Below are 26,362 nucleotides of genomic sequence, written 5' to 3' on the forward strand. Positions count from 1 at the left end.
GAAGCACCCACCAGGAGGACATGCTGGGGGAGGGCAGGCCGGGCAGGTCGGGCAGGCCGGGCAGGCGGGGCTAGTGATGGATAGTCAAGAGCAGTCGGCGCCCGGGATTAGTAAACACATCATTCAACAGAGGTAAGTGTACACATCTCTCCTTACACCACCCCACCACCACCCTTGCTTCCCCTAACACTGCTTCCCCTAACACTGCTTGCTTAACACTGCTTCCCTAACACTGCTTCCCCTAACACTGCTTCCCCTAACACTGCTTCCCCTAACACTGCTTCCCCTAACACTGCTTGCTTTACACTGCTTCCCCTAACACTGCTTGCTTAACACTGCTTCCCCTAACACTGCTTGCTTAACACTGCTTCCCCTAACACTGCTTGCTTTACACTGCTTCCCCTAACACTGCTTCCCCTAACACTGCTTGCTTTACACTGCTTCCCCTAACACTGCTTGCTTAACACTGCTTCCCCTAACACTGCTTGCTTAACACTGCTTGCTTAACACTGCTTGCTTAACACTGCTTGCTTAACACTGCTTGCTTAACACTGCTTGCTTAACACTGCTTCCCCTAACACTGCTTCCCCTAACACTGCTTCCCCTAACACTGCTTCCCCTAACACTGCTTCCCCTAACACTGCTTCCCCTAACACTGCTTCCCCTAACACTGCTTCCCCTAACACTGCTTCCCCTAACACTGCTTCCCCTAACACTGCTTCCCCTAACACTGCTTCCCCTAACACTGCTTCCCCTAACACTGCTTCCCCTAACACTGCTTCCCCTAACACTGCTTCCCCCTAACACTGCTTCCCCCTAACACTGCTTCCCCTAACACTGCTTCCCCTAACACTGCTTCCCCTAACACTGCTTCCCCTAACACTGCTTCCCCTAACACTGCTTCCCCTAACACTGCTTCCCCTAACACTGCTTCCCCTAACACTGCTTCCCCTAACACTGCTTCCCCTAACACTGCTTCCCCTAACACTGCTTCCCCTAACACTGCTTGCTTAACACTGCTTCCCCTAACACTGCTTCCCCTAACACTGCTTCCCCTAACACTGCTTCCCCTAACACTGCTTGCTTAACACTGCTTGCTTAACACTGCTTCCCCTAACACTGCTTCCCCTAACACTGCTTCCCCTAACACTGCTTCCCCTAACACTGCTTCCCCTAACACTGCTTCCCCTAACACTGCTTCCCCTAACACTGCTTCCCCTAACACTGCTTCCCCTAACACTGCTTCCCCTAACACCGCTTCCCCTAACACTGCTTCCCCTAACACTGCTCCCCTAACACTGTTGACATGCTTGCAAAGACAGCCTGTAGAAAACCAGTGGCATAAATTAATATAAATATGATTAATATTAATATTAATATATATTAATATTAATATATAATTAATATTAGCAGTGACAAAGAGAATACTTAAACAAATATCTAATGAAAATCTCACTAATCTAACAAACAGACAAATTCCTGAAAGTTGTAGCATGAAATATTATGATAGATATCGTGAGGAGACATTCACATATGGGACAAATAGAACAAGAACCCGGCAATGTGATGTTATAGTGGCCAGAATACGCCTGGGATATAGACGTATCTGGCAGCTTTCTCAAAACCCAAATGTCGAGTACACAATGTGTCAACTTTGTGAAAGTGTCGAGTACACAATGTGTCAACTTTGTGAAAGTGTCGAGTACACAATGTGTCAACTTTGTGAAAGTGTCGAATACACAATGTGTCAACTTTGTGAAAGTGTCGAGTACACAATGTGTCAACTTTGTGAAAGTGTCGAGTACACAATGTGTCAACTTTGTGAAAGTGTCGAGTACACAATGTGTCAACTTTGTGAAAGTGTCGAATACACAATGTGTCAACTTTGTGAAAGTGTCGAATACACAATGTGTCAACTTTGTGAAAGTGTCGAGTACACCATGTGTCAACTTTGTGAAAGTGTCGAATATACTATGTGTCAACTTTGTGAAAGTGTCGAGTACACCATGTGTCAACTTTGTGAAAGTGTCGAATATACTATGTGTCAACTTTGTGAAAGTGTCGAATACACCATGTGTCATCTTTGTGAAAGTGTCGAGTACACCATGTGTCAACTTTGTGAAAGTGTCGAATATACTATGTGTCAACTTTGTGAAAGTGTCGAGTACACCATGTGTCAACTTTGTGAAAGTGTCGAATATACTATGTGTCAACTTTGTGAAAGTGTCGAATACACCATGTGTCAACTTTGTGAAAGTGTCGAGTACACCATGTGTCAACTTTGTGAAAGTGTCGAATATACTATGTGTCAACTTTGTGAAAGAGAAAACATGCACTCTCTTGAACATTATATTGTAGAATGTCCCATATTGACTGACTTTCGCCATCCTGGGCTGAGGTATGCTGAACTCTGTAACTACTATATGAATACTGGAACACTTGATGATATATTGGACTTGTACCCAAGACTATGTAATACATCTGTTATACGATCTATTGTACTTATACAATATGTAATACGTCTGTTATACAATGTTTTGTACCTATACAATATGTAATACATGTGTTGTACAATGTATTGTACCTATACAATATGTGATAAATCTGTTATACAATGTGTGTTCCTATAAACTGAGCTTGTAAATGCATCTTAATCACCTTCAGTTATTAAGTGTTTAATAACCCACTAGTTTCTGTAGCAGCTATCGTACCCTTTCAAAGTACGAGACATAGGTGTATGAATATATATGTATTTGTGTATATATATGATATATATATATATATATATATATATATATATATATATATATATATATATATATATATATATATATATATATATATATATATATATATATGTCGTACCTAATAGCCAGAACGCACTTCTCAGCCTACTATTCAAGGCCCGAATTGCCTAATAAGCCAAGTTTTCATGAATTAATGTTTTTTCGTCTACCTAACCTACCTAACCTAACCTAACCTAGCTTTTTTTGGCTACCTAACCTAACCTTACCTATAAATATAGCTTAGGTTAGGTTAGGTAGGGTTGGTTAGGTTCGGTCATATATCTACGTTAATTTTAACTCTAATAAAAAAAAATTGACCTCATACATAGAGAAAAGGGTTGCTTTATCATTTCATAAGAAAAAAATTATAGTAAATATATTAATTCAGGAAAACTTGGCTTATTAGGCAAATCGGGCCTTGAATAGTAGGATGAGAAGTGAGTTCTGGCTACTAGGTACGACATATATATATATATATATATATATATATATATATATATATATATATATATATATGTCGTACCTAGTAGCCAGAACTCACTTCTCAGCCTACTATTCAAGGCCCGATTTGCCTAATAAGCCAAGTTTTCCTGAATTAATATATTTACTATAATTTTTTTCTTATGAAATGATAAAGCAACCCTTTTCTCTATGTATGAGGTCAATTTTTTTTTATTGGAGTTAAAATTAACGTAGATATATGACCGAACCTAACCAACCCTACCTAACCTAACCTAACCTATATTTATTGGTAAGGTTAGGTTAGGTAGCCAAAAAAAGCTAGGTTAGGTTAGGTTAGGTAGGTTAGGTAGACGAAAAAACATTAATTCATGAAAACTTGGCTTATTAGGCAAATCGGGCCTTGAATAGTAGGCTGAGAAGTGCGTTCTGGCTATTAGGTACGACATATATATATATATATATATATATATATATATATATATATATATATATATATATTCCCAAGGCAAGAGTGCCTTGGGATTTCTCAAGGAATTGGGTTCCAAGCTCATTGACGTCACCAGAGACCCAAGGGCTTCCAGTTTTTTATTTCAGCGTCTCAGTGTGGCGATCCAGAGGGAAAATGCTTGCTGCGTCCTCGGTTCCTGTTCAGAAGCGGAGGAGCTTCAAGAGATCCATAACCTTTAGGCATTTGTCTTGTATGTTTTGTAACTTTTAAATACACAATAAAGGAAAAAAAAAAAAAAAAAAAAAAGGGAAGGGGGTGGTAGGAGAAACGCACACAGAAACTGTATTGGAGGGGGACCTACATTCCCTCCAATGTGTTATGTGTGGTTTCCTCCGAGGCTATGGGTCCCCCTTCTTCCAGCCAGAGGTGGTACTCCCTTCCCTATTAAAAAAAAAAAAATATATGTATTTGTATATAGAGTATGTTGAAGCTTGTCGGAATCGCAATGAAAATGACACCTCGAACACTGTTTATGTTGGACAGACGCAAATCTGTGTATGTATGTATTGATGATTGTAGGTTAGATTAGCATTTTAAAAGCACTACAATCACCTTCTGTGGTTGATTGTTCAATAAAACACTGAACTATATGCTTAACAGATCTCTCACCCAGTCTATGGGCGACAGAAGAACATGTATATATGCTGGTTAGCATCGTAAGTGTATGGCCTCGTCTGTGGTAGCAAATAATAATAACTGCTTCCCTAACACTGCTTGCTTATCACTGCGCCTGGTGGCTGAATGGACAGCACTCAGGACTCGTAATCCTGGGGACCGGGGTTCGATCCCCGGCGATGGCGAAAAACAAATCGCCAAAGTTTCTTTCACCCTGATGCCCCTGTTATCTAGCAGTAAATAGGTACCTGGGAGTCAGACAGCTGTTACGGGCTGCCTCCTGGGTGTATGTGTGTGTGAAACAAAATTGATCGTTGATTGACAGTTGAGAGGCGGGACCAAAGAGCCAGAGCTCAACCCCCGCAAGCACAACTAGGGAAGTACAACTAGGTGAGTACTGTTTGCTTAACACTGCTTGCTTATCTCTAATTCTAGTGGCTGACTTGGTGGATGAGGAGGGGTGTGCTTGGCTAACTTGGTAGATGAGGAGAGGTGTGCTTGGCTCACTTGGTGGATGAGGAGAGGTGTGCTTGGCTCACTTGGTGGATGAGGAGAGGTGTGCTTGGCTCACTTGGTGGATGAGGAGAGGTGTGCTTGGCTCACTTGGTGGATGAGGAGAGGTGTGCTTGGCTCACTTGGTGGATGAGGAGAGGTGTGCTTGGCTCACTTGGTGGATGAGGAGAGGTGTGCTTGGCTCACTTGGTGGATGAGGAGAGGTGTGCTTGGCTCACTTGGTGGATGAGGAGAGGTGTGCTTGGCTCACTTGGTGGATGAGGAGAGGTGTGCTTGGCTCACTTGGTGGATGAGGAGAGGTGTGCTTGGCTCACTTGGTGGATGAGGAGAGGTGTGCTTGGCTCACTTGGTGGATGAGGAGAGGTGTGCTTGGCTCACTTGGTGGATGAGGAGAGGTGTGCTTGGCTCACTTGGTGGATGAGGAGAGGTGTGCTTGGCTCACTTGGTGGATGAGGAGAGGTGTGCTTGGCTCACTTGGTGGATGAGGAGAGGTGTGCTTGGCTCACTTGGTGGATGAGGAGAGGTGTGCTTGGCTCACTTGGTGGATGAGGAGAGGTGTGCTTGGCTCACTTGGTGGATGAGGAGAGGTGTGCTTGGCTCACTTGGTGGATGAGGAGAGGTGTGCTTGGCTCACTTGGTGGATGAGGAGAGGTGTGCTTGGCTCACTTGGTGGATGAGGAGAGGTGTGCTTGGCTCACTTGGTGGATGAGGAGAGGTGTGCTTGGCTCACTTGGTGGATGAGGAGAGGTGTGCTTGGCTCACTTGGTGGATGAGGAGAGGTGTGCTTGGCTCACTTGGTGGATGAGGAGAGGTGTGCTTGGCTCACTTGGTGGATGAGGAGAGGTGTGCTTGGCTCACTTGGTGGATGAGGAGAGGTGTGCTTGGCTCACTTGGAGGATGAGGAGAGGTGTGCTTGGCTCACTTGGAGGATGAGGAGAGGTGTGCTTGGCTCACTTGGAGGATGAGGAGAGGGTGTGCTTGGCTCACTTGGTGGATGAGGAGAGGGTGTGCTTGGCTCACTGGGTGGATGAGGAGAGGTGTGCTTGGCTCACTGGGTGGATGAGGAGAGGTGTGCTTGGCTCACTGGGTGGATGAGGAGAGGTGTGCTTGGCTCACTTGGAGGATGAGGAGAGGTGTGCCTGGCTCACTTGGTGGATGAGGAGAGGTGTGCTTGGCTCACTTGGTGGATGAGGAGAGGGTGTGCTTGGCTCACTTGGTAGATGAAGAGAGGTGTGCTTGGCTCACTGGGTGGATGAGGAGAGGTGTGCTTGGCTCACTTGGTGGATGAGGAGAGGTGTGCTTGGCTCACTTGGTGGATGAGGAGAGGTGTGCTTGGCTCACTTGGTGGATGAAGAGAGGTGTGCTTGGCTCACTTGGTGGATGAAGAGAGGTGTGCCTGGCTCACTTGGTGGATGAGGAGAGGTGTGCTTGGCACACTTGGTGGATGAGGAGAGGTGTGCTTGGCTCACTTGGTGGATGAGGAGAGGGTGTGCTTGGCTCACTTGGTGGATGAGGAGAGGTGTGCTTGGCACACTTGGTGGATGAGGTGAGGTGTGCTTGGCTCACTTGGTGGATGAGGAGAGGTGTGCTTGGCTCACTTGGTGGATGAGGAGAGGTGTGCTTGGCTCACTTGGTGGATGAGGAGAGGTGTGCTTGGCTCACTTGGTGGATGAGGAGAGGTGTGCTTGGCTCACTTGGTGGATGAGGAGAGGTGTGCTTGGCTCACTTGGTGGATGAGGAGAGGTGTGCTTGGCTCACTTGGTGGATGAGGAGAGGTGTGCTTGGCTCACTTGGTGGATGAGGAGAGGTGTGCTTGGCTCACTTGGTGGATGAGGAGAGGTGTGCTTGGCTCACTTGGTGGATGAGGAGAGGTGTGCTTGACTCACTGGGTGGATGAGGAGAGGTGTGCTTGGCTCACTTGGTGGATGAGGAGAGGTGTGCTTGGCTCACTTGGTGGATGAGGAGAGGTGTGCTTGGCTCACTTGGTGGATGAGGAGAGGTGTGCTTGACTCACTGGGTGGATGAGGAGAGGTGTGCTTGGCTCACTGGGTGGATGAGGAGAGGTGTGCCTGGCTCACTTGGTGGATGAGGAGAGGTGTGCTTGGCTCACTTGGTGGATGAGGAGAGGTGTGCTTGGCTCACTTGGTGGATGAGGAGAGGTGTGCTTGGCTCACTTGGTGGATGAGGAGAGGTGTGCTTGGCTCACTTGGTGGATGAGGAGAGGTGTGCTTGACTCACTGGGTGGATGAGGAGAGGTGTGCTTGACTCACTGGGTGGATGAGGAGAGGTGTGCTTGGCTCACTTGGTGGATGAGGAGAGGTGTGCTTGGCTCACTTGGTGGATGAGGAGAGGTGTGCTTGACTCACTGGGTGGATGAGGAGAGGTGTGCTTGGCTCACTTGGTGGATGAGGAGAGGTGTGCTTGACTCACTGGGTGGATGAGGAGAGGTGTGCTTGACTCACTTGGTGGATGAGGAGAGGGTGTGCTTGGCTCACTTGGTAGATGAAGAGAGGTGTGCTTGGCTCACTGGGTGGATGAGGAGAGGTGTGCTTGGCTCACTTGGTGGATGAGGAGAGGTGTGCTTGGCTCACTTGGTGGATGAGGAGAGGTGTGCTTGACTCACTGGGTGGATGAGGAGAGGTGTGCTTGGCTCACTTGGTGGATGAGGAGAGGTGTGCTTGACTCACTGGGTGGATGAGGAGAGGTGTGCTTGGCTCACTTGGTGGATGAAGAGAGGTGTGCTTGGCTCACTTGGTGGATGAAGAGAGGTGTGCCTGGCTCACTTGGTGGATGAGGAGAGGTGTGCTTGGCACACTTGGTGGATGAGGAGAGGTGTGCTTGGCTCACTTGGTGGATGAGGAGAGGTGTGCTTGACTCACTGGGTGGATGAGGAGAGGTGTGCTTGACTCACTTGGTGGATGAGGAGAGGGTGTGCTTGGCTCACTTGGTGGATGAGGAGAGGTGTGCTTGGCACACTTGGTGGATGAGGTGAGGTGTGCTTGGCTCACTTGGTGGATGAGGAGAGGTGTGCTTGGCTCACTTGGTGGATGAGGAGAGGTGTGCTTGGCTCACTTGGTGGATGAGGAGAGGTGTGCTTGGCTCACTTGGTGGATGAGGAGAGGTGTGCTTGGCTCACTTGGTGGATGAGGAGAGGTGTGCTTGGCTCACTTGGTGGATGAGGAGAGGTGTGCTTGGCTCACTTGGTGGATGAGGAGAGGTGTGCTTGGCTCACTTGGTGGATGAGGAGAGGTGTGCTTGGCTCACTTGGTGGATGAGGAGAGGTGTGCTTGACTCACTGGGTGGATGAGGAGAGGTGTGCTTGGCTCACTTGGTGGATGAGGAGAGGTGTGCTTGGCTCACTTGGTGGATGAGGAGAGGTGTGCTTGGCTCACTTGGTGGATGAGGAGAGGTGTGCTTGACTCACTGGGTGGATGAGGAGAGGTGTGCTTGGCTCACTGGGTGGATGAGGAGAGGTGTGCCTGGCTCACTTGGTGGATGAGGAGAGGTGTGCTTGGCTCACTTGGTGGATGAGGAGAGGTGTGCTTGGCTCACTTGGTGGATGAGGAGAGGTGTGCTTGGCTCACTTGGTGGATGAGGAGAGGTGTGCTTGGCTCACTTGGTGGATGAGGAGAGGTGTGCTTGGCTCACTTGGTGGATGAGGAGAGGTGTGCTTGACTCACTGGGTGGATGAGGAGAGGTGTGCTTGGCTCACTTGGTGGATGAGGAGAGGTGTGCTTGGCTCACTTGGTGGATGAGGAGAGGTGTGCTTGACTCACTGGGTGGATGAGGAGAGGTGTGCTTGGCTCACTTGGTGGATGAGGAGAGGTGTGCTTGACTCACTGGGTGGATGAGGAGAGGTGTGCTTGACTCACTTGGTGGATGAGGAGAGGGTGTGCTTGGCTCACTTGGTAGATGAAGAGAGGTGTGCTTGGCTCACTGGGTGGATGAGGAGAGGTGTGCTTGGCTCACTTGGTGGATGAGGAGAGGTGTGCTTGGCTCACTTGGTGGATGAGGAGAGGTGTGCTTGACTCACTGGGTGGATGAGGAGAGGTGTGCTTGGCTCACTTGGTGGATGAGGAGAGGTGTGCTTGACTCACTGGGTGGATGAGGAGAGGTGTGCTTGACTCACTGGGTGGATGAGGAGAGGTGTGCTTGGCTCACTTGGTGCCAGGAGAAGAACCACTCGGAAATTTAAATTCTCGTTTTCTTGAGTGAATTTGTTAAATTATTTATGATACGTTAATCATTAGACGCAACAGCAGACTCCCGTTTTCTGTATGTTGCGTTAACAACATTGCGAGAGGTGTTGGAGTTTCTCCCCACCACCACCACTGCTACAACTATCACCACCACCACCACCACCACCACTGCTACAACTATCACCATCACAATGCCCCTGGAGGCACCATGGGAGGTGCGGCGCGGCCACCATGGGAGGTGCGGCGCGGCCACCATGGGAGGTGCGGCGCGGCCACCATGGGAGGTGCGGCGCGGCCACCATGGGAGGTGCGGCGCGGCCACCATGGGAGGTGCGGCGCGGCCACCATGGGAGGTGCGGCGCGGCCACCATGGGAGGTGCGGCGCGGCCACCATGGGAGGTGCGGCGCGGCCACCATGGGAGGTGCGGCGCGGCCACCATGGGAGGTGCGGCGCGGCCACCATGGGAGGTGCGGCGCGGCCACCATGGGAGGTGCGGCGCGGCCACCATGGGAGGTGCGGCGCGGCCACCATGGGAGGTGCGGCGCGGCCACCATGGGAGGTGCGGCGCGGCCACCATGGGAGGTGCGGCGCGGCCACCATGGGAGGTGCGGCGCGGCCACCATGGGAGGTGCGGCGCGGCCACCATGGGAGGTGCGGCGCGGCCACCATGGGAGGTGCGGCGCGGCCACCATGGGAGGTGCGGCGCGGCCACCATGGGAGGTGCGGCGCGGCCACCATGGGAGGTGCGGCGCGGCCACCATGGGAGGTGCGGCGCGGCCACCATGGGAGGTGCGGCGCGGCCACCATGGGAGGTGCGGCGCGGCCACCATGGGAGGTGCGGCGCGGCCACCATGGGAGGTGCGGCGCGGCCACCATGGGAGGTGCGGCGCGGCCACCATGGGAGGTGCGGCGCGGCCACCATGGGAGGTGCGGCGCGGCCACCATGGGAGGTGCGGCGCGGCCACCATGGGAGGTGCGGCGCGGCCACCATGGGAGGTGCGGCGCGGCCACCATGGGAGGTGCGGCGCGGCCACCATGGGAGGTGCGGCGCGGCCACCATGGGAGGTGCGGCGCGGCCACCATGGGAGGTGCGGCGCGGCCACCATGGGAGGTGCGGCGCGGCCACCATGGGAGGTGCGGCGCGGCCACCATGGGAGGTGCGGCGCGGCCACCATGGGAGGTGCGGCGCGGCCACCATGGGAGGTGCGGCGCGGCCACCATGGGAGGTGCGGCGCGGCCACCATGGGAGGTGCGGCGCGGCCACCATGGGAGGTGCGGCGCGGCCACCATGGGAGGTGCGGCGCGGCCACCATGGGAGGTGCGGCGCGGCCACCATGGGAGGTGCGGCGCGGCCACCATGGGAGGTGCGGCGCGGCCACCATGGGAGGTGCGGCGCGGCCACCATGGGAGGTGCGGCGCGGCCACCATGGGAGGTGCGGCGCGGCCACCATGGGAGGTGCGGCGCGGCCACCATGGGAGGTGCGGCGCGGCCACCATGGGAGGTGCGGCGCGGCCACCATGGGAGGTGCGGCGCGGCCACCATGGGAGGTGCGGCGCGGCCACCATGGGAGGTGCGGCGCGGCCACCATGGGAGGTGCGGCGCGGCCACCATGGGAGGTGCGGCGCGGCCACCATGGGAGGTGCGGCGCGGCCACCATGGGAGGTGCGGCGCGGCCACCATGGGAGGTGCGGCGCGGCCACCATGGGAGGTGCGGCGCGGCCACCATGGGAGGTGCGGCGCGGCCACCATGGGAGGTGCGGCGCGGCCACCATGGGAGGTGCGGCGCGGCCACCATGGGAGGTGCGGCGCGGCCACCATGGGAGGTGCGGCGCGGCCACCATGGGAGGTGCGGCGCGGCCACCATGGGAGGTGCGGCGCGGCCACCATGGGAGGTGCGGCGCGGCCACCATGGGAGGTGCGGCGCGGCCACCATGGGAGGTGCGGCGCGGCCACCATGGGAGGTGCGGCGCGGCCACCATGGGAGGTGCGGCGCGGCCACCATGGGAGGTGCGGCGCGGCCACCATGGGAGGTGCGGCGCGGCCACCATGGGAGGTGCGGCGCGGCCACCATGGGAGGTGCGGCGCGGCCACCATGGGAGGGGAGGTGCGGCGCGGCCACCATGGGAGGGGAGGTGCGGCGCGGCCACCATGGGAGGGGAGGTGCGGCGCGGCCACCATGGGAGGGGAGGTGCGGCGCGGCCACCATGGGAGGGGAGGTGCGGCGCGGCCACCATGGGAGGGGAGGTGCGGCGCGGCCACCATGGGAGGGGAGGTGCGGCGCGGCCACCATGGGAGGGGAGGTGCGGCGCGGCCACCATGGGAGGGGAGGTGCGGCGCGGCCACCATGGGAGGGGAGGTGCGGCGCGGCCACCATGGGAGGGGAGGTGCGGCGCGGCCACCATGGGAGGGGAGGTGCGGCGCGGCCACCATGGGAGGGGAGGTGCGGCGCGGCCACCATGGGAGGGGAGGTGCGGCGCGGCCACCATGGGAGGGGAGGTGCGGCGCGGCCACCATGGGAGGGGAGGTGCGGCGCGGCCACCATGGGAGGGGAGGTGCGGCGCGGCCACCATGGGAGGGGAGGTGCGGCGCGGCCACCATGGGAGGGGAGGTGCGGCGCGGCCACCATGGGAGGGGAGGTGCGGCGCGGCCACCATGGGAGGGGAGGTGCGGCGCGGCCACCATGGGAGGGGAGGTGCGGCGCGGCCACCATGGGAGGGGAGGTGCGGCGCGGCCACCATGGGAGGGGAGGTGCGGCGCGGCCACCATGGGAGGGGAGGTGCGGCGCGGCCACCATGGGAGGGGAGGTGCGGCGCGGCCACCATGGGAGGGGAGGTGCGGCGCGGCCACCATGGGAGGGGAGGTGCGGCGCGGCCACCATGGGAGGGGAGGTGCGGCGCGGCCACCATGGGAGGGGAGGTGCGGCGCGGCCACCATGGGAGGGGAGGTGCGGCGCGGCCACCATGGGAGGGGAGGTGCGGCGCGGCCACCATGGGAGGGGAGGTGCGGCGCGGCCACCATGGGAGGGGAGGTGCGGCGCGGCCACCATGGGAGGGGAGGTGCGGCGCGGCCACCATGGGAGGGGAGGTGCGGCGCGGCCACCATGGGAGGGGAGGTGCGGCGCGGCCACCATGGGAGGGGAGTTGCGGCGCGGCCACCATGGGAGGGGAGGTGCGGCGCGGCCACCATGGGAGGGGAGGTGCGGCGCGGCCACCATGGGAGGTGGGGCGCGGCCACCATGAGAGGTGTGGCGACGCTCCTCAAGAGTATCATGTGACTGTGTGTTGAGGTGATCCCAGGGACGCCCACGCTAATGTTAGGGGAGTTAAGCCTGGCACTTGTTCCCTGATGGCTTAACACTGTGTACACACACACACACACACACACACACACACACACACACACACACACACACACACACACACACACACACACGGAAGCTGCCCCTGTAGGCTGTCCATGGAAGCTGCCCCTGGAGGCTGTCCATGGAAGGTGCCGTTGGAGGCTGTCCATGGAAGGTGCCGTTGGAGGCTGCCCCTGGAGGCTGTCCCTGGAGGCTGTCCATGGAAGGTGCCGTTGGAGGCTGCCCCTGGAGGCTGTCCCTGGAGGCTGCCCCTGGAGGCTGTCCATGGAAGGTGCCGTTGGAGGCTGCCCCTGGAGGCTGCCCCTGGAGGCTGTCCCTGGAGGCTGCCCCTGGAGGCTGTCCATGGAAGCTGCCCCTGGAAGCTGCCCCTGGAGGCTGCCCCTGGAGGCTGTCCCTGGAGGCTGCCCCTGGAGGCTGTCCATGGAAGCTGCCCCTGGAGGCTGCCCCTGGAGGCTGTCCATGGAAGGTGCCGTTGGAGGCTGCCCCTGGAGGCTGCCCCTGGAGGCTGCCCCTGGAGGCTGCCCCTGGAGGCTGTCCATGGAAGCTGCCCCTGGAGGCTGCCCCTGGAGGCTGTCCATGGAAGCTGCCCCTGGAAGCTGCCCCTGGAGGCTGTCCCTGGAGGAAGCCTCCTGGGGCTTCTTTTCTCTTTTTGCTCTATTTTTTTCTCCTACTCTTTCTGCTCTACTAGTAGCCATGTACCTAATTTCTCAAACATTCAAATTCTTTGTCGATGGAGGTGGCTTCCAAAACTTCCTCCTGTAGTGCATTCCACTTGGTAACAACCTGTACAGGGCACGAGTACTTTCTTACGTCTCTTCTGCTCGTTGACGTTTCCAACGTCTACCTGTATTGTGTTGTCCTACTTTCTCTCAGTCTGAAGACGCTGGCCTTGTTTACCTTATCTATTCCCCTCAGTATCTTGTATGTTGTAATCATATCCTCTCTGTTCCTTTTATGCTCTAGGGTTGTGACATTCCATTATCCTTCGTTCGTAGCTTAACCTTCTAAGCTCTGGCACTAATATTGATGCAAACCTCTGCACTTATTGAAATTCTGGCATTATGAGGGCCTCGTAGCCTGGTGGATAGCGCGCAGGACTCGTAATTCTGTGGCGCGGGTTCGATTCCCGCACGAGGCAGAAACAAATGGGCAAAGTTTCTATCACCCTGAATGCCCCTGTTACCTAGCAGTAAATAGGTACCTGGGAGTTAGTCAGCTGTCACGGGCTGCTTCCTGGGGGTGGAGGACTGGTCGAGGACCGGGCCGCGGGGACACTAAAAGCCCCGAAATCATCTCAAGATAACCTCAAATTAGATGTTTCAAAAGGTGTTGAGTCCATGCCAGTGCTGCGTATTCCAGTATTTGTCGAACAAAAGTTGTGAAGATTGCTTTCAAGGAGCCCTGAATTAACTTTCTAAACGAAGTTCTTATATTTTTCCAGCGTCTCATATGCTGCCGATGTTATCCTGTTTACGTGTGTCTCCGGCGTGAGTGTTGGAGACATGAACACTCCCGGAGCCTTCTCTCGTTCCGATTCATTCTTGACAAAATCTTTAGAACATCTGTAAATACAAGGTCCTTAAATCACATGAGTTCCCTCAAGGAGCCTCAGGAATACATTAGGAGCGAAGTTGTTATATATCGTCCTTCTTGAACGACGGAGACTGTTGGAGACTCTTAGTCGTGTGCAGAGACTCTTAGTCGTGTGCAGAGACTCTCCCAGCCGTGTGGAGAGAGAGAGACTCTCCCAGCCGTGTGGAGAGAGAGAGACTCTCCCAGCCGTGTGGAGAGAGAGAGACTCTCCCAGCCGTGTGGAGAGAGAGAGACTCTCCCAGCCGTGTGGAGAGAGAGACTCTCCCAGCCGTGTGGAGAGAGAGACTCTCCCAGCCGTGTGGAGAGAGAGACTCTCCCAGCCGTGTGGAGAGAGAGAGACTCTCCCAGCCGTGTGGAGAGAGAGAGACTCTCCCAGCCGTGTGGAGAGAGAGAGACTCTCCCAGCCGTGTGGAGAGAGAGAGACTCTCCCAGCCGTGTGGAGAGAGAGAGACTCTCCCAGCCGTGTGGAGAGAGAGAGACTCTCCCAGCCGTGTGGAGAGAGAGAGACTCCCAGCCGTGTGGAGAGAGAGAGACTCCCAGCCGTGTGGAGAGAGAGACTCCCAGCCGTGTGGAGAGAGAGACTCCCAGCCGTGTGGAGAGAGACTCCCAGCCGTGTGGAGAGAGACTCCCAGTCGTGTGGAGAGAGACTCCCAGCCGTGTGGAGAGAGACTCCCAGCCGTGTGGAGAGAGACTCCCAGCCGTGTGGAGAGAGACTCCCAGCCGTGTGGAGAGAGACTCCCAGCCGTGTGGAGAGAGACCCAGCCGTGTGGAGAGACTCTCAGCCGTGTGGAGAGAGACTCAGCCGTGTGGAGAGAGACTCTCAGCCGTGTGGAGAGACTCTCAGCCGTGTGGAGAGAGACTCCCAGCCGTGTGTAGAGAGACTCAGCCGTGTGGAGAGACTCTCAGCCGTGTGGAGAGACTCTCAGCCGTGTGGAGAGACTCTCAAAGTTCCGTTTTCAGCGAGCCACTAAACACACTGAAGAATTATAACCCAAACAAATTCTTCATGATTGTGATACCAAAACAAACCATATATGAGATGTCAGTAACTCCACCTTATTTTGCAGTAGCCATAGAGAGTATGTCTATACCCTGCACCAGGCCCTGATTCCTGGAACTCCATATTCACCAAGAACTGTAAGAAACTACTATTGCAGGTCCTAATCTTTTTCCGGAGATGAAGACTAGATGCTGGTGAAATAAAATATCCCTGACTTGCTGAAAACAACAGAAATAGCACCACTCCATATAAGAGGGAATAAAGCAGAGGCATAAAGCTATAGGCCGATAAGATCATAAAACACATAGAATCTCAGCGTCTATATAACCCTAGACAACATGGTTTCAGAACAGGGCGCTCTTGCCTGTCACAGTTGCTGGACTACTATGCTATGGCCTTAGATGCCATGAAAGAGTAAGAAAAGGCTGACGTAATTTACTCAGATTTCGCAAAAGCCTTCGACAAATGCGACCATGGTGTTATTGCACACAAAATGCGTTTAAAAGGAATTACCGGAAAAACAGGCAGATTTCCTACAGTTTCCTGACAAACAGAACCCAATATGTAGTAGTCAACAAAGTAAAATCCGGACCATCAACCGTGAAGAGCTCAGTCCCCCAGGGTACTGTGCTTGCTCCAGTACTTTTTCTCATCCTCATATCGGACATAGACAAGAACACAACCTATAGTACTGTATCATCCTTTGCAGATGACACTAGGATTTTCATGAGAGTAGGCAACATTGACCTGATTTACTCCAAGAAGCAGCATACAACGGTTTGCTGCTTCCTGAAGTAAATCAGGTCTTTCAATGGGTCACACAAAATAATATGGTATTTAATAAAAAAAGTTCCAGCTCCTGAGCTATGAAAAAAAATGAAAATTTAATTATGGAAACCACGTACAAAACGCAGTCAAGTCTTACCATAGAACGTAAAAGCAATGTAAAGGATTTGGGTGTACTCATGTCGGAAGACGTTTCATTAAAAAAAAAACAATAAAGTAGCCGTCACAACTGCAAGAAAATGACAGGTTGGATAACAAGAACCTTTTAATCAAGAGATGCTATACCAATGAAGGAACTTTTCAAGACGTTAGTGCTCTCTAGGATGGAATACTGTTGCACAATAACAGCCTCTTTAAAAGCTGGAGATATTGTTGACCTGTAGAGCATTCAGAGATCGTTTACTATCAGAATTCACTCAATTAACCATATAAATTACTGGAACCCATTAAAATGCGTAAATATGTATTCAATAGAGCGCAGGCGGGATACATAATATACCGCCTGATACATAATAATTTACACGTGGAAAATATTAGAGGGGCTGGTACCACACCTGGCTGGGTCGGCCGCCCACCACTGTAATGGGGCGGTGAAGCGAGTGCCGTCGTCCACCCTCGCCCATCTGGGCCACCAAAGAACTTCTGTAGGCGTCGTAGTGGGCGGACGACGACAGCCCGCCCAGACCCACCAGGAGGTTCCTAGGTGGGTTGCTCGGGTGGGCATTTGAGAGGTGATCGACACTAAAGGAGGTGGGCGGTTGTCATGGAGGTGGGCTGAGGGCGGCTGTCCTGTAGGTGCTGCGGGTGGGCCAAGGGTGACGGCCTGCGTCAGGTGGGCGGTGGGCAGGAGCCCAGGATAATAAGTGGGTGGATAACTGCGGTAAAGTTGGAGGCAAGACTACTGTAAACTGCGGCAAGCACTACCTTGCTTGCTGGTAGCAGTGCGGTTGACGCCAGACCACTTGACAACACCCCAGGGAGAGACCCGAGCGGCCCCCCAGAGACCAGCGGCGGCGTACGGCGCCAGCCGAAGCGGCATGGTTCTTGACGGGCTGCTCTGATGCGTGGGCAGGAACGGCGTTGAGGACGGCCTCCGACAGGAGTGAGCTGATGGAGAAGGAATGTTTGAGGGGCGTGCGGGCCATGTTGCTGCTGCTGCTGCCGTACGCCTCACCACAACCCAAGTTCACCATGCTATTAACCCCACTAACAAATATAAATTTCTCAACGTGCAAGTTTACGCTACCAATGTTTGCCACTTGTTACAGAGAGCCACGCACCAGGAGAGATCAACCAGGTATCAACCAGAGAGCCACGCACCAGGAGAGATCAACCAGGTATCAACCAGAGAGCCACGCACCAGGAGAGATCAACCAGGTATCAACCAGAGAGCCACGCACCAGGAGAGATCAACCAGGTATCAACCAGAGAGCCACGCACCAGGAGAGATCAACCAGGTATCAACCAGAGAGCCACGCACCAGGAGAGATCAACCAGGTATCAACCAGAGAGCCACGCACCAGGAGAGATCAACCAGGTATCAACCAGAGAGCCACGCACCAGGAGAGATCAACCAGGTATCAACCAGAGAGCCACGCACCAGGAGAGATCAACCAGGTATCAACCAGAGAGCCACGCACCAGGAGAGATCAACCAGGTATCAACCAGAGAGCCACGCACCAGGAGAGATCAACCAGGTATCAACCAGAGAGCCACGCACCAGGAGAGATCAACCAGGTATCAACCAGAGAGCCACGCACCAGGAGAGATCAACCAGGTATCAACCAGAGAGCCACGCACCAGGAGAGATCAACCAGGTATCAACCAGAGAGCCACGCACCAGGAGAGATCAACCAGGTATCAACCAGAGAGCCACGCACCAGGAGAGATCAACCAGGTATCAACCAGAGAGCCACGCACTCCCGCGCCGCGACCTGCAGGCAACTGATGACTTCTACCGTTGTTCTTGTTGTTGTTTTAGATTTAGCTACTCGGAAAAAAGTTATAAATAGCACGGGCTAAGGTGAGCCCGCAAGTGGAGGCTCTTTGGAGCCATTATCTGTATCAATAGCCGATACTTGAGATCTGGGGATGGGACCCGTGGACGCGCCAATCCAATCTAAGATTATAAGGCAGACCATTAAATTATAGTAAGTATAATGTATATGTATGTATGTATATATGTATATGTATGTATGTGTATATATGTATGTAAGTATAAACCAGGAGGCCTGGTCAAAGACCGAGCCCCGGGGACCTTGACCCCTTGAATCAACGCAGGTAACCAAAAGGTAACTTATAAACCTCTGGAGGGTTTTTATAGCCTAACAACCTCTCTAGGGTTATCACGGCCTAACAACCTCTCTAGGGTTATCACGGCCTATTAACCTCTCTAGGGTTATCACGGCCTATTAACCTCTCTAGGGTTATCACGGCCTATTAACCTCTCTAGGGTTATCACGGCCTATTAACCTCTCTAGGGTTATCACGGCCTATTAACCTCTCTAGGGTTATCACGGCCTAACAACCTCTCTAGGGTTATCACGGCCTATTAACCTCTCTAGGGTTATCACGGCCTATTAACCTCTCTAGGGTTATCACGGCCTATTAACCTCTCTAGGGTTATCACGGCCTATTAACCACTCTAGGGTTATCACGGCCTATTAACCTCTCTAGGGTTATCACGGCCTATTAACCACTCTAGGGTTATCACGGCCTATTAACCACTCTAGGGTTATCACGGCCTATTAACCTCTCTAGGGTTATCACGGCCTATTAACCTCTCTAGGGTTATCACGGCCTATTAACCTCTCTAGGGTTATCACGGCCTATTAACCTCTCTAGGGTTATCACGGCCTATTAACCCCTCTAGGGTTATCACGGCCTATTAACCTCTCTAGGGTTATCACGGCCTATTAACCTCTCTAGGGTTATCACGGCCTATTAACCTCTCTAGGGTTATCACGGCCTATTAACCTCTCTAGGGTTATCACGGCCTATTAACCTCTCTAGGGTTATCACGGCCTATTAACCTCTCTAGGGTTATCACGGCCTATTAACCTCTCTAGGGTTATCACGGCCTAACAACCTCTCTAGGGTTATCACGGCCTATTAACCTCTCTAGGGTTATCACGGCCTATTAACCTCTCTAGGGTTATCACGGCCTATTAACCTCTCTAGGGTTATCACGGCCTATTAACCTCTCTAGGGTTATCACGGCCTATTAACCACTCTAGGGTTATCACGGCCTATTAACCTCTCTAGGGTTATCACGGCCTATTAACCACTCTAGGGTTATCACGGCCTATTAACCACTCTAGGGTTATCACGGCCTATTAACCTCTCTAGGGTTATCACGGCCTATTAACCTCTCTAGGGTTATCACGGCCTATTAACCTCTCTAGGGTTATCACGGCCTATTAACCTCTCTAGGGTTATCACGGCCTATTAACCCCTCTAGGGTTATCACGGCCTATTAACCTCTCTAGGGTTATCACGGCCTATTAACCTCTCTAGGGTTATCACGGCCTATTAACCTCTCTAGGGTTATCACGGCCTATTAACCTCTCTAGGGTTATCACGGCCTATTAACCTCTCTAGGGTTATCACGGCCTATTAACCTCTCTAGGGTTATCACGGCCTATTAACCTCTCTAGGGTTATCACGGCCTATTAACCTCTCTAGGGTTATCACGGCCTATTAACCTCTCTAGGGTTATCACGGCCTATTAACCTCTCTAGGGTTATCACGGCCTATTAACCTCTCTAGGGTTATCACGGCCTATTAACCTCTCTAGGGTTATCACGGCCTATTAACCTCTCTAGGGTTATCACGGCCTATTAACCTCTCTAGGGTTATCACGGCCTATTAACCTCTCTAGGGTTATCACGGCCTAACAACCTCTCTAGGGTTATCACGGTCTATTAACCTCTCTAGGGTTATCATGGCCTATTAACCTCTCTAGGGTTATCACGGCACGAAAATAGGTATACTGACCAACCATCAAGTATACCTTAGTCCTGAGTATAATACAAGAGTACAGAATACATAAGAGTATACCCAGGCTGAGAAGTAGAGTATATTTGACTATTAATTTTCCTTCTCCAAGATGTGTCACCTCTCTTATGGTCAGGTTACAATTGTCTTAAGATATTGCTTTTATTTTTATTCGTGTATATATATATATATATATATATATATATATATATATATATATATATATATATATATATATATATATTATATATATCGTACCTAGCAGCCAGAACGTACTTCTTGGCCTACTATGCAAGGCCCGATTTGCCTAATAGGCCAAGTGATATTCTTTATTTTCAAAAAATGGTTTCCAATAGGTTTATTTCAATTATTATTATTATAATATATTAAGAACATAAATTATTGACTTAGTTATGTTAGCTTAGATTAGGTTCGGTCATTTATCTACGTTAGTTTTAAGTCGAATTAAAAAAAAATTAACTCATAACGAAATGGATAGTTTTATCATTTCAGAGGCAAATTAAAAAAAATCTATATAAATTCAGGAAAACTTGGCTTATTAGGCACAAGGGCCTTGCATAGAAGGCCGAGTACTGCGTTCTGGCTACTAGGTACAACATATTAAATATATATATATATATATATATGTATTCCACAACAAGGAAAGGCTGAAGGAGGAAGACAAAAATACAAGTTCTACATAGGATAATACATATATTTTATTATAAAAAATACAACATTATTTTTTGTCCAACAACTCATTAATAAAATCTTTGGTCTGGAGTTTACACGGAGAATAGTGATCAGGGAGTATTATTTACAGTCTGATGGGAACAGTGTAGTACTGTAATATAAATTAATGTTGCTATATAAATTAGCACTATGTACATTGTTATACACATGTTGGGGGGCAGCAGCTGGGAGGAGCGGTCATGGTGACAGGTAATTACAGGTGTTTGATCTTCTGGAGCTGTGAGGGGCTTGGTGACGGCGTGCTCCAGTGGTGAGTGACGCCTTACCAAGTGGGAGTTACCAAGTGGTAACCCCCACACACACTTGGGGTTACCAAGTGGTAACCCCCACACACACTTGGGGTTACCAAGTGGTAACCACCACACACACTTCGGGGTGGACTTCCAAGTGGAAATTTTACGAACAATTGAATAAAGAGTTCCACTGGCAGCAATGTTTACAATCTCCACCATCATCACACAGTCACTCACGTGCTCCGGAGGTCGGCCCCCTGGAGTGTGTCGGGTCCCTGGAGGAGTGTGTCGGGTCCCTGGAGGAGTGTGTCGGGTCCCTGGAGGAGTGTGACGGTGACGGGTCCCTGGAGGAGTGTGACGGTGTCGGGTCCCTGGAGGAGTGTGACGGTGGAGGCTGGTGACGGGACCCTGGAGGAGTGTGACGGTGACGGGTCCCTGGAGGATTGTGACGGTGACGGGTCCCTGGAGGATTGTGACGGTGGAAGCTGGTGTCGGGTCCCTGGAGGAGTGTGACGGTGGAGGCCGGTGACGGGTCCCTGGAGGAGTGTGACGGTGACGGGTCCCTGGAGGAGCGTGACGGTGGAAGCCGGTGTCGGGTCCCTGGAGGAGTGTGACGGTGGAGGCTGGTGACGGGACCCTGGAGGAGTGTGACGGTGACGGGTCCCTGGAGGAGTGTGACGGTGACGGGTCCCTGGAGGAGTGTGACGGTGACGGGTCCCTGGAGGAGTGCGACGGTGACGGGTCCCTGGAGGAGTGTGACGGTGACGGGTCCCTGGAGGAGTGTGACGGTGACGGGTCCCTGGAGGAGTGTGACGGTGACGGGTCCCTGGAGGAGTGTGACGGTGACGGGTCCCTGGAGGAGTGTGACGGTGACGGGTCCCTGGAGTGTGACGGTGACGGGTCCCTGGAGGAGTGTGACGGTGACGGGTCCCTGGAGGAGTGTGACGGTGACGGGTCCCTGGAGGAGTGTGACGGTGACGGGTCCCTGGAGGAGTGTGACGGTGACGGGTCCCTGGAGGAGTGTGACGGTGACGGGTCCCTGGAGGAGTGTGACGGTGGAGGGTCCCTGGAGGAGTGTGACGGTGACGGGTCCCTGGAGGAGTGTGACGGTGACGGGTCCCTGGAGGAGTGTGACGGTGGAGGGTCCCTGGAGGAGTGTGACGGTGTCGGGTCCCTGGATGAGTGTGACGGTGGAGGCCGGTGACGGGTCCCTGGAGGAGTGTGACGGTGGAGGGTCCCTGGAGGAGTGTGACGGTGGAGGGTCCCTGGAGGAGTGTGACGGTGACGGGTCCCTGGAGGAGTGTGACGGTGACGGGTCCCTGGAGGAGTGTGACGGTGGAGGCCGGTGACGGGTCCCTGGAGGAGTGTGACGGTGGAGGCCGGTGACGGGTCCCTGGAGGAGTGTGACGGTGGAGGCCGGTGACGGGTCCCTGGAGGAGTGTGACGGTGACGGGTCCCTGGAGGAGTGTGACGGTGGAGGCCGGTGTCGGGTCCCTGGAGGAGTGTGACGGTGGAGGCCGGTGACGGGTCCCTGGAGGAGTGTGACGGTGACGGGTCCCTGGAGGAGTGTGACGGTGACGGGTCCCTGGAGGAGTGTGACGGGTCCCTGGAGGAGTGTGACGGGTCCCTGGAGGAGTGTGACGGGTCCCTGGAGGAGTGTGACGGGTCCCTGGAGGAGTGTGACGGTGACGGGTCCCTGGAGGAGTGTGACGGTGACGGGTCCCTGGAGGAGTGTGACGGTGACGGGTCCCTGGAGGAGTGTGACGGTGACGGGTCCCTGGAGGAGTGTGACGGTGACGGGTCCCTGGAGGAGTGTGACGGTGACGGGTCCCTGGAGGAGTGTGACGGTGACGGGTCCCTGGAGGAGTGTGACGGTGACGGGTCCCTGGAGGAGTGTGACGGTGACGGGTCCCTGGAGGAGTGTGACGGTGACGGGTCCCTGGAGGAGTGTGACGGTGACGGGTCCCTGGAGGAGTGTGACGGTGGAGGCTGGTGACGGGTCCCTGGAGTGTGACGGTGACGGGTCCCTGGAGGAGTGTGACGGTGACGGGTCCCTGGAGGAGTATGACGGTGACGGGTCCCTGGAGGAGTGTGACGGTGGAGGCTGGTGACGGGTCCCTGGAGGAGTGTGACGGTGACGGGTCCCTGGAGGAGTATGACGGTGACGGGTCCCTGGAGGAGTGTGACGGTGACGGGTCCCTGGAAGAGTGTGACGGTGGAGGCTGGTGACGGGTCCCTGGAGGAGTGTGACGGTGGAGGCTGGTGACGGGTCCCTGGAGTGTGACGGTGACGGGTCCCTGGAGGAGTGTGACGGTGACGGGTCCCTGGAGGAGTGTGACGGTGACGGGTCCCTGGAGGAGTGTGACGGTGACGGGTCCCTGGAGGAGTGTGACGGTGACGGGTCCCTGGAGGAGTGTGACGGTGGAGGCTGGTGACGGGTCCCTGGAGGAGTGTGACGGTGACGGGTCCCTGGAGGAGTGTGACGGTGACGGGTCCCTGGAGGAGTGTGACGGTGACGGGTCCCTGGAGGAGTGTGACGGTGACGGGTCCCTGGAAGAGTGTGACGGTGGAGGCCGGTGTCGGGTCCCTGGAGGAGTGTGACGGAGGCTGGTGACGGGTCCCTGGAGGAGTGTGACGGTGACGGGTCCCTGGAGGAGTGTGACGGTGACGGGTCCCTGGAGGAGTGTGACGGTGACGGGTCCCTGGAGGAGTGTGACGGTGACGGGTCCCTGGAGGAGTGTGACGGTGACGGGTCCCTGGAAGAGTGTGACGGTGGAGGCCGGTGTCGGGTCCCTGGAGGAGTGTGACGGGTCCCTGGAGGAGTGTGACGGTGACGGGTCCCTGGAGGAGTGTGACGGTGACGGGTCCCTGGAGGAGTGTGACGGCAGGCGGGTGTGGGAGACAGTGACGGGGATGAAGGGGGGGGGGGGTGATCGCTCACGCTCAGCTCAGGTATTCTGGAATAATGAAACACATCACACTCTTTCCTCCTTAACACTTGGCTCAGTAGTATATAGCTTGGAAGAAAATATTCATTGATAAAAGCAACTTCTAATTACCTTGTTAAAGTAGAGTATCTAAGCCAGCGAAGTCGGGTGAGGATGTTGAGGCGTGGGCGGTGACCGGGTTGCGGGCGTGGAGAGTGGGCGTGTATGGGCGGCTGGGTTGTGAGCGCCTCCACCCAGCTGAAGGCGCGGGCGAGGTGTGGGCGGTGTCACTAAGTTAGCTGGGTCGGCCGCCCACCACTGTAATGGGGCGGTGAAGCGAATGCCGTCGTCCACCCTCGCCCATCTGGGCCACCAAAGAACTTCTGTAGGCGTCGTAGTGGGCGGACGACGACAGCCCGCCCAGACCCACCAGGAGGTTCCTAGGTGGGTTGCTCGGGTGGGCATCTGAGAGAAGGTGATCGACACTGAAGGAGGTGGGCGGTTGTTGTGGAGGTGGGCTGAGGGCGGTGGGCTTGGACAAGCCTGTGGGTGCTGCGGTTGGGCCAGGGGAGACGGCCTGCGTCAGGTGGGCGGTGGGCAGGAGCCCAGGATAATAAGTGGGTGGATAACTGCGGTAAAGTGCTGCTGCCGCGGCTGCGGCAGAAGCTTGCTGATAGAGTGCGGTTGACGCCAGACCACTTGACAACGCCCCTGGCAGAGACCCGAGCGGCCCCCCGAGACCAGCAGCGGCGGCGGCTGCGGCTGCGGCGTACGGCGCCAGCCCCAGCGGGGAGTAGCAGCCGAAGCGGCCGAGAAGGGACTGCTTGAAGGCGGCCAAGCGGTTGCGGGAAGCTGTGGTGGAGCGGCGCCGCAGCTTGCCCGTGGTGCTGCCGATGAAAACTTCCTCGGCCGAGGGGTCGAGCATCCAGTAGTTGCCCTTGCCCGGGTCGTCGTAGTGACGGGGAACCTTAACAAAACACTTGTTAAGACTCAAGTTGTGACGGATGGAGTTCTGCCAACCTTGTTTGTTCTCCCGGTAATACGGGAAGTTCTTCATGATGAACTCGTAGATGCCGCTCAGAGTAAGCCGCTTCTCGGGCGATGACCTGATGGCCATCATGATGAGGGCGTTGTAGCTGAAGTGCGGCTTCTCGTGCTTCTTCTTCTCTCCGTCTTCCTTCTTCATGTCCTTCTCGTCTTTTTCTTGCTGTTCCTCCACCTCCGAGTCAGACATGACCCCGGGTAGGGGACTCGCGGCGCCTGTCACGTCTATGTCCTCCTCGTCGTCTTCCACAGCAGCTGTCATCTCAAAATCTTGAAGGCAGAGGTCGTGGTTCTTGACGGGCTGCTCTGATGCGTGGGCAGGAACGGCGTTGAGGACGGCCTCCGACAGGAGTGAGCTGATGGAGAAGGAATGTTTGAGGGGCGTGCGGGCCATGTTGCTGCTGCTGCTGCCGTACGCCTCACCACAACCCAAGTTCACCATGCTATTAACCCCACTAACAAATATAAATTTCTCAACGTGGAAGTTTACGCTACCAATGTTTGCCACTTGTTACAGAGAGCCACGCACTCCCGCACCGCGACCTGCAGGCAACTGATGACTTCTACCTGTCCGCTCCACATTTTACAGCCGTTGGCTCCTCCTACCGGAGCAGCAACCACCAATCACAGAGGAGCGCCGCCCAAAGCTCCTCCTCCGCGCCGCGCCGCGGGTTCATTGGCGCTGGAAATGTTTAAGGCGGAGTTTCGCGATCGTTGGATAATCTTGCCACTCTCATAAAACTATATTTATTCAAAATTGTGAGGAAAAACTATGCAAATATAAGTCAAAATTTATTACAAATAACTGTGACGATAATTTCATGTGTGTCCCTATTGTTTAATAAGGAAAACTCGTTTAACATTTTATTTTTTTCGGATAAAAAAATGTCAACAAAGGAAGCATTTGGCAACTATCTAAGGGCTGTCGACAAATACCTTTTCTTTACAAGTGAAAATAGCGAAGAAAGGTATTTTCACACCTCTCCCACGAACTGTCACGTCTGACCAGCCGGATTACTGAACAAAGGGGCCGGTCCGGTAGAAACCACACACAGCCAGCCCACGTATGCTAGTGTACATTATAATTTAGCGTGGCCGGTGGCGGTGTGTGTGGGCCGCGCCAGTGGCCGCTTGCCCGGGAATTATCTCTTGTTAAACACTAATGAGCCAGACATCTCTCTCACACGGTTCTTGTAGAACCTCTAATATATATATATATATATATCTAAGATTTAAATACAAATCGCTCATGTGATTTGTCATAATTATACAGTTATCATTATCACGCGTTTTGACTCAATATTTTATAGATTACACAATAAAGAATGATGTAAGACAATGTTTCTCATTATTGTGTTGTCTTAATAATCGGTTAGACATAAGACAGGTTCGGGTCGGGATTACTAAAGGCTGCTTGTGTGTGTGTGTGTGTGTCTGTGTGTGTGCTGCCTGTGTGTGTGTGTGTGTGTGTGTGTGTGTGTGTGCTGCCTGTGTGTGTGTGTGTGTGCTGCCTGTGTGTGTGTGTGTGTGTGTGTGTGTGTGTGTGTGTGTGTGTGTCTGTGTGTGTGTGTGTGTGTGTGCTGC

The 26,362-nt window shown here is 53.9% G+C and overlaps 3 protein-coding genes across 3 annotated transcripts; all 3 read right to left on the minus strand.

The window, feature by feature from the left end:
- Positions 1-9,269: 9,269 nt before the first annotated feature.
- LOC138359094 (proline-rich protein 36-like) lies at positions 9,270-12,299 on the minus strand. The gene has a single exon (XM_069317797.1). It carries the CDS (start codon positions 12,297-12,299, stop codon positions 9,270-9,272), a length of 3,030 nt encoding a protein of 1,009 aa, XP_069173898.1.
- Positions 12,300-17,843: 5,544 nt separating this feature from the next.
- Positions 17,844-23,783, minus strand: LOC138359095 (putative uncharacterized protein ENSP00000383309). The gene is made up of 3 exons (XM_069317799.1): positions 23,780-23,783; positions 21,045-23,648; positions 17,844-17,944 (listed from the first exon to the last, which is right to left on the minus strand). Exons 1-3 carry the CDS (start codon positions 23,781-23,783, stop codon positions 17,844-17,846), a joined length of 2,709 nt encoding a protein of 902 aa, XP_069173900.1.
- LOC123773425 (fork head domain transcription factor slp1) lies at positions 23,575-25,458 on the minus strand. The gene is made up of 2 exons (XM_045767180.2): positions 23,867-25,458; positions 23,575-23,764 (listed from the first exon to the last, which is right to left on the minus strand). The coding sequence occupies exon 1, from the start codon at positions 25,218-25,220 to the stop codon at positions 24,030-24,032; it is 1,191 nt and encodes a 396-aa protein (XP_045623136.2). The 5' UTR covers positions 25,221-25,458; the 3' UTR covers positions 23,575-23,764; positions 23,867-24,029.
- Between the last annotated feature and the right edge of the window lie 904 nt (positions 25,459-26,362).

This window comes from Procambarus clarkii, chromosome 89 (assembly GCF_040958095.1).
Source record: "Procambarus clarkii isolate CNS0578487 chromosome 89, FALCON_Pclarkii_2.0, whole genome shotgun sequence".
Taxonomy (NCBI): domain Eukaryota; kingdom Metazoa; phylum Arthropoda; class Malacostraca; order Decapoda; family Cambaridae; genus Procambarus; species Procambarus clarkii.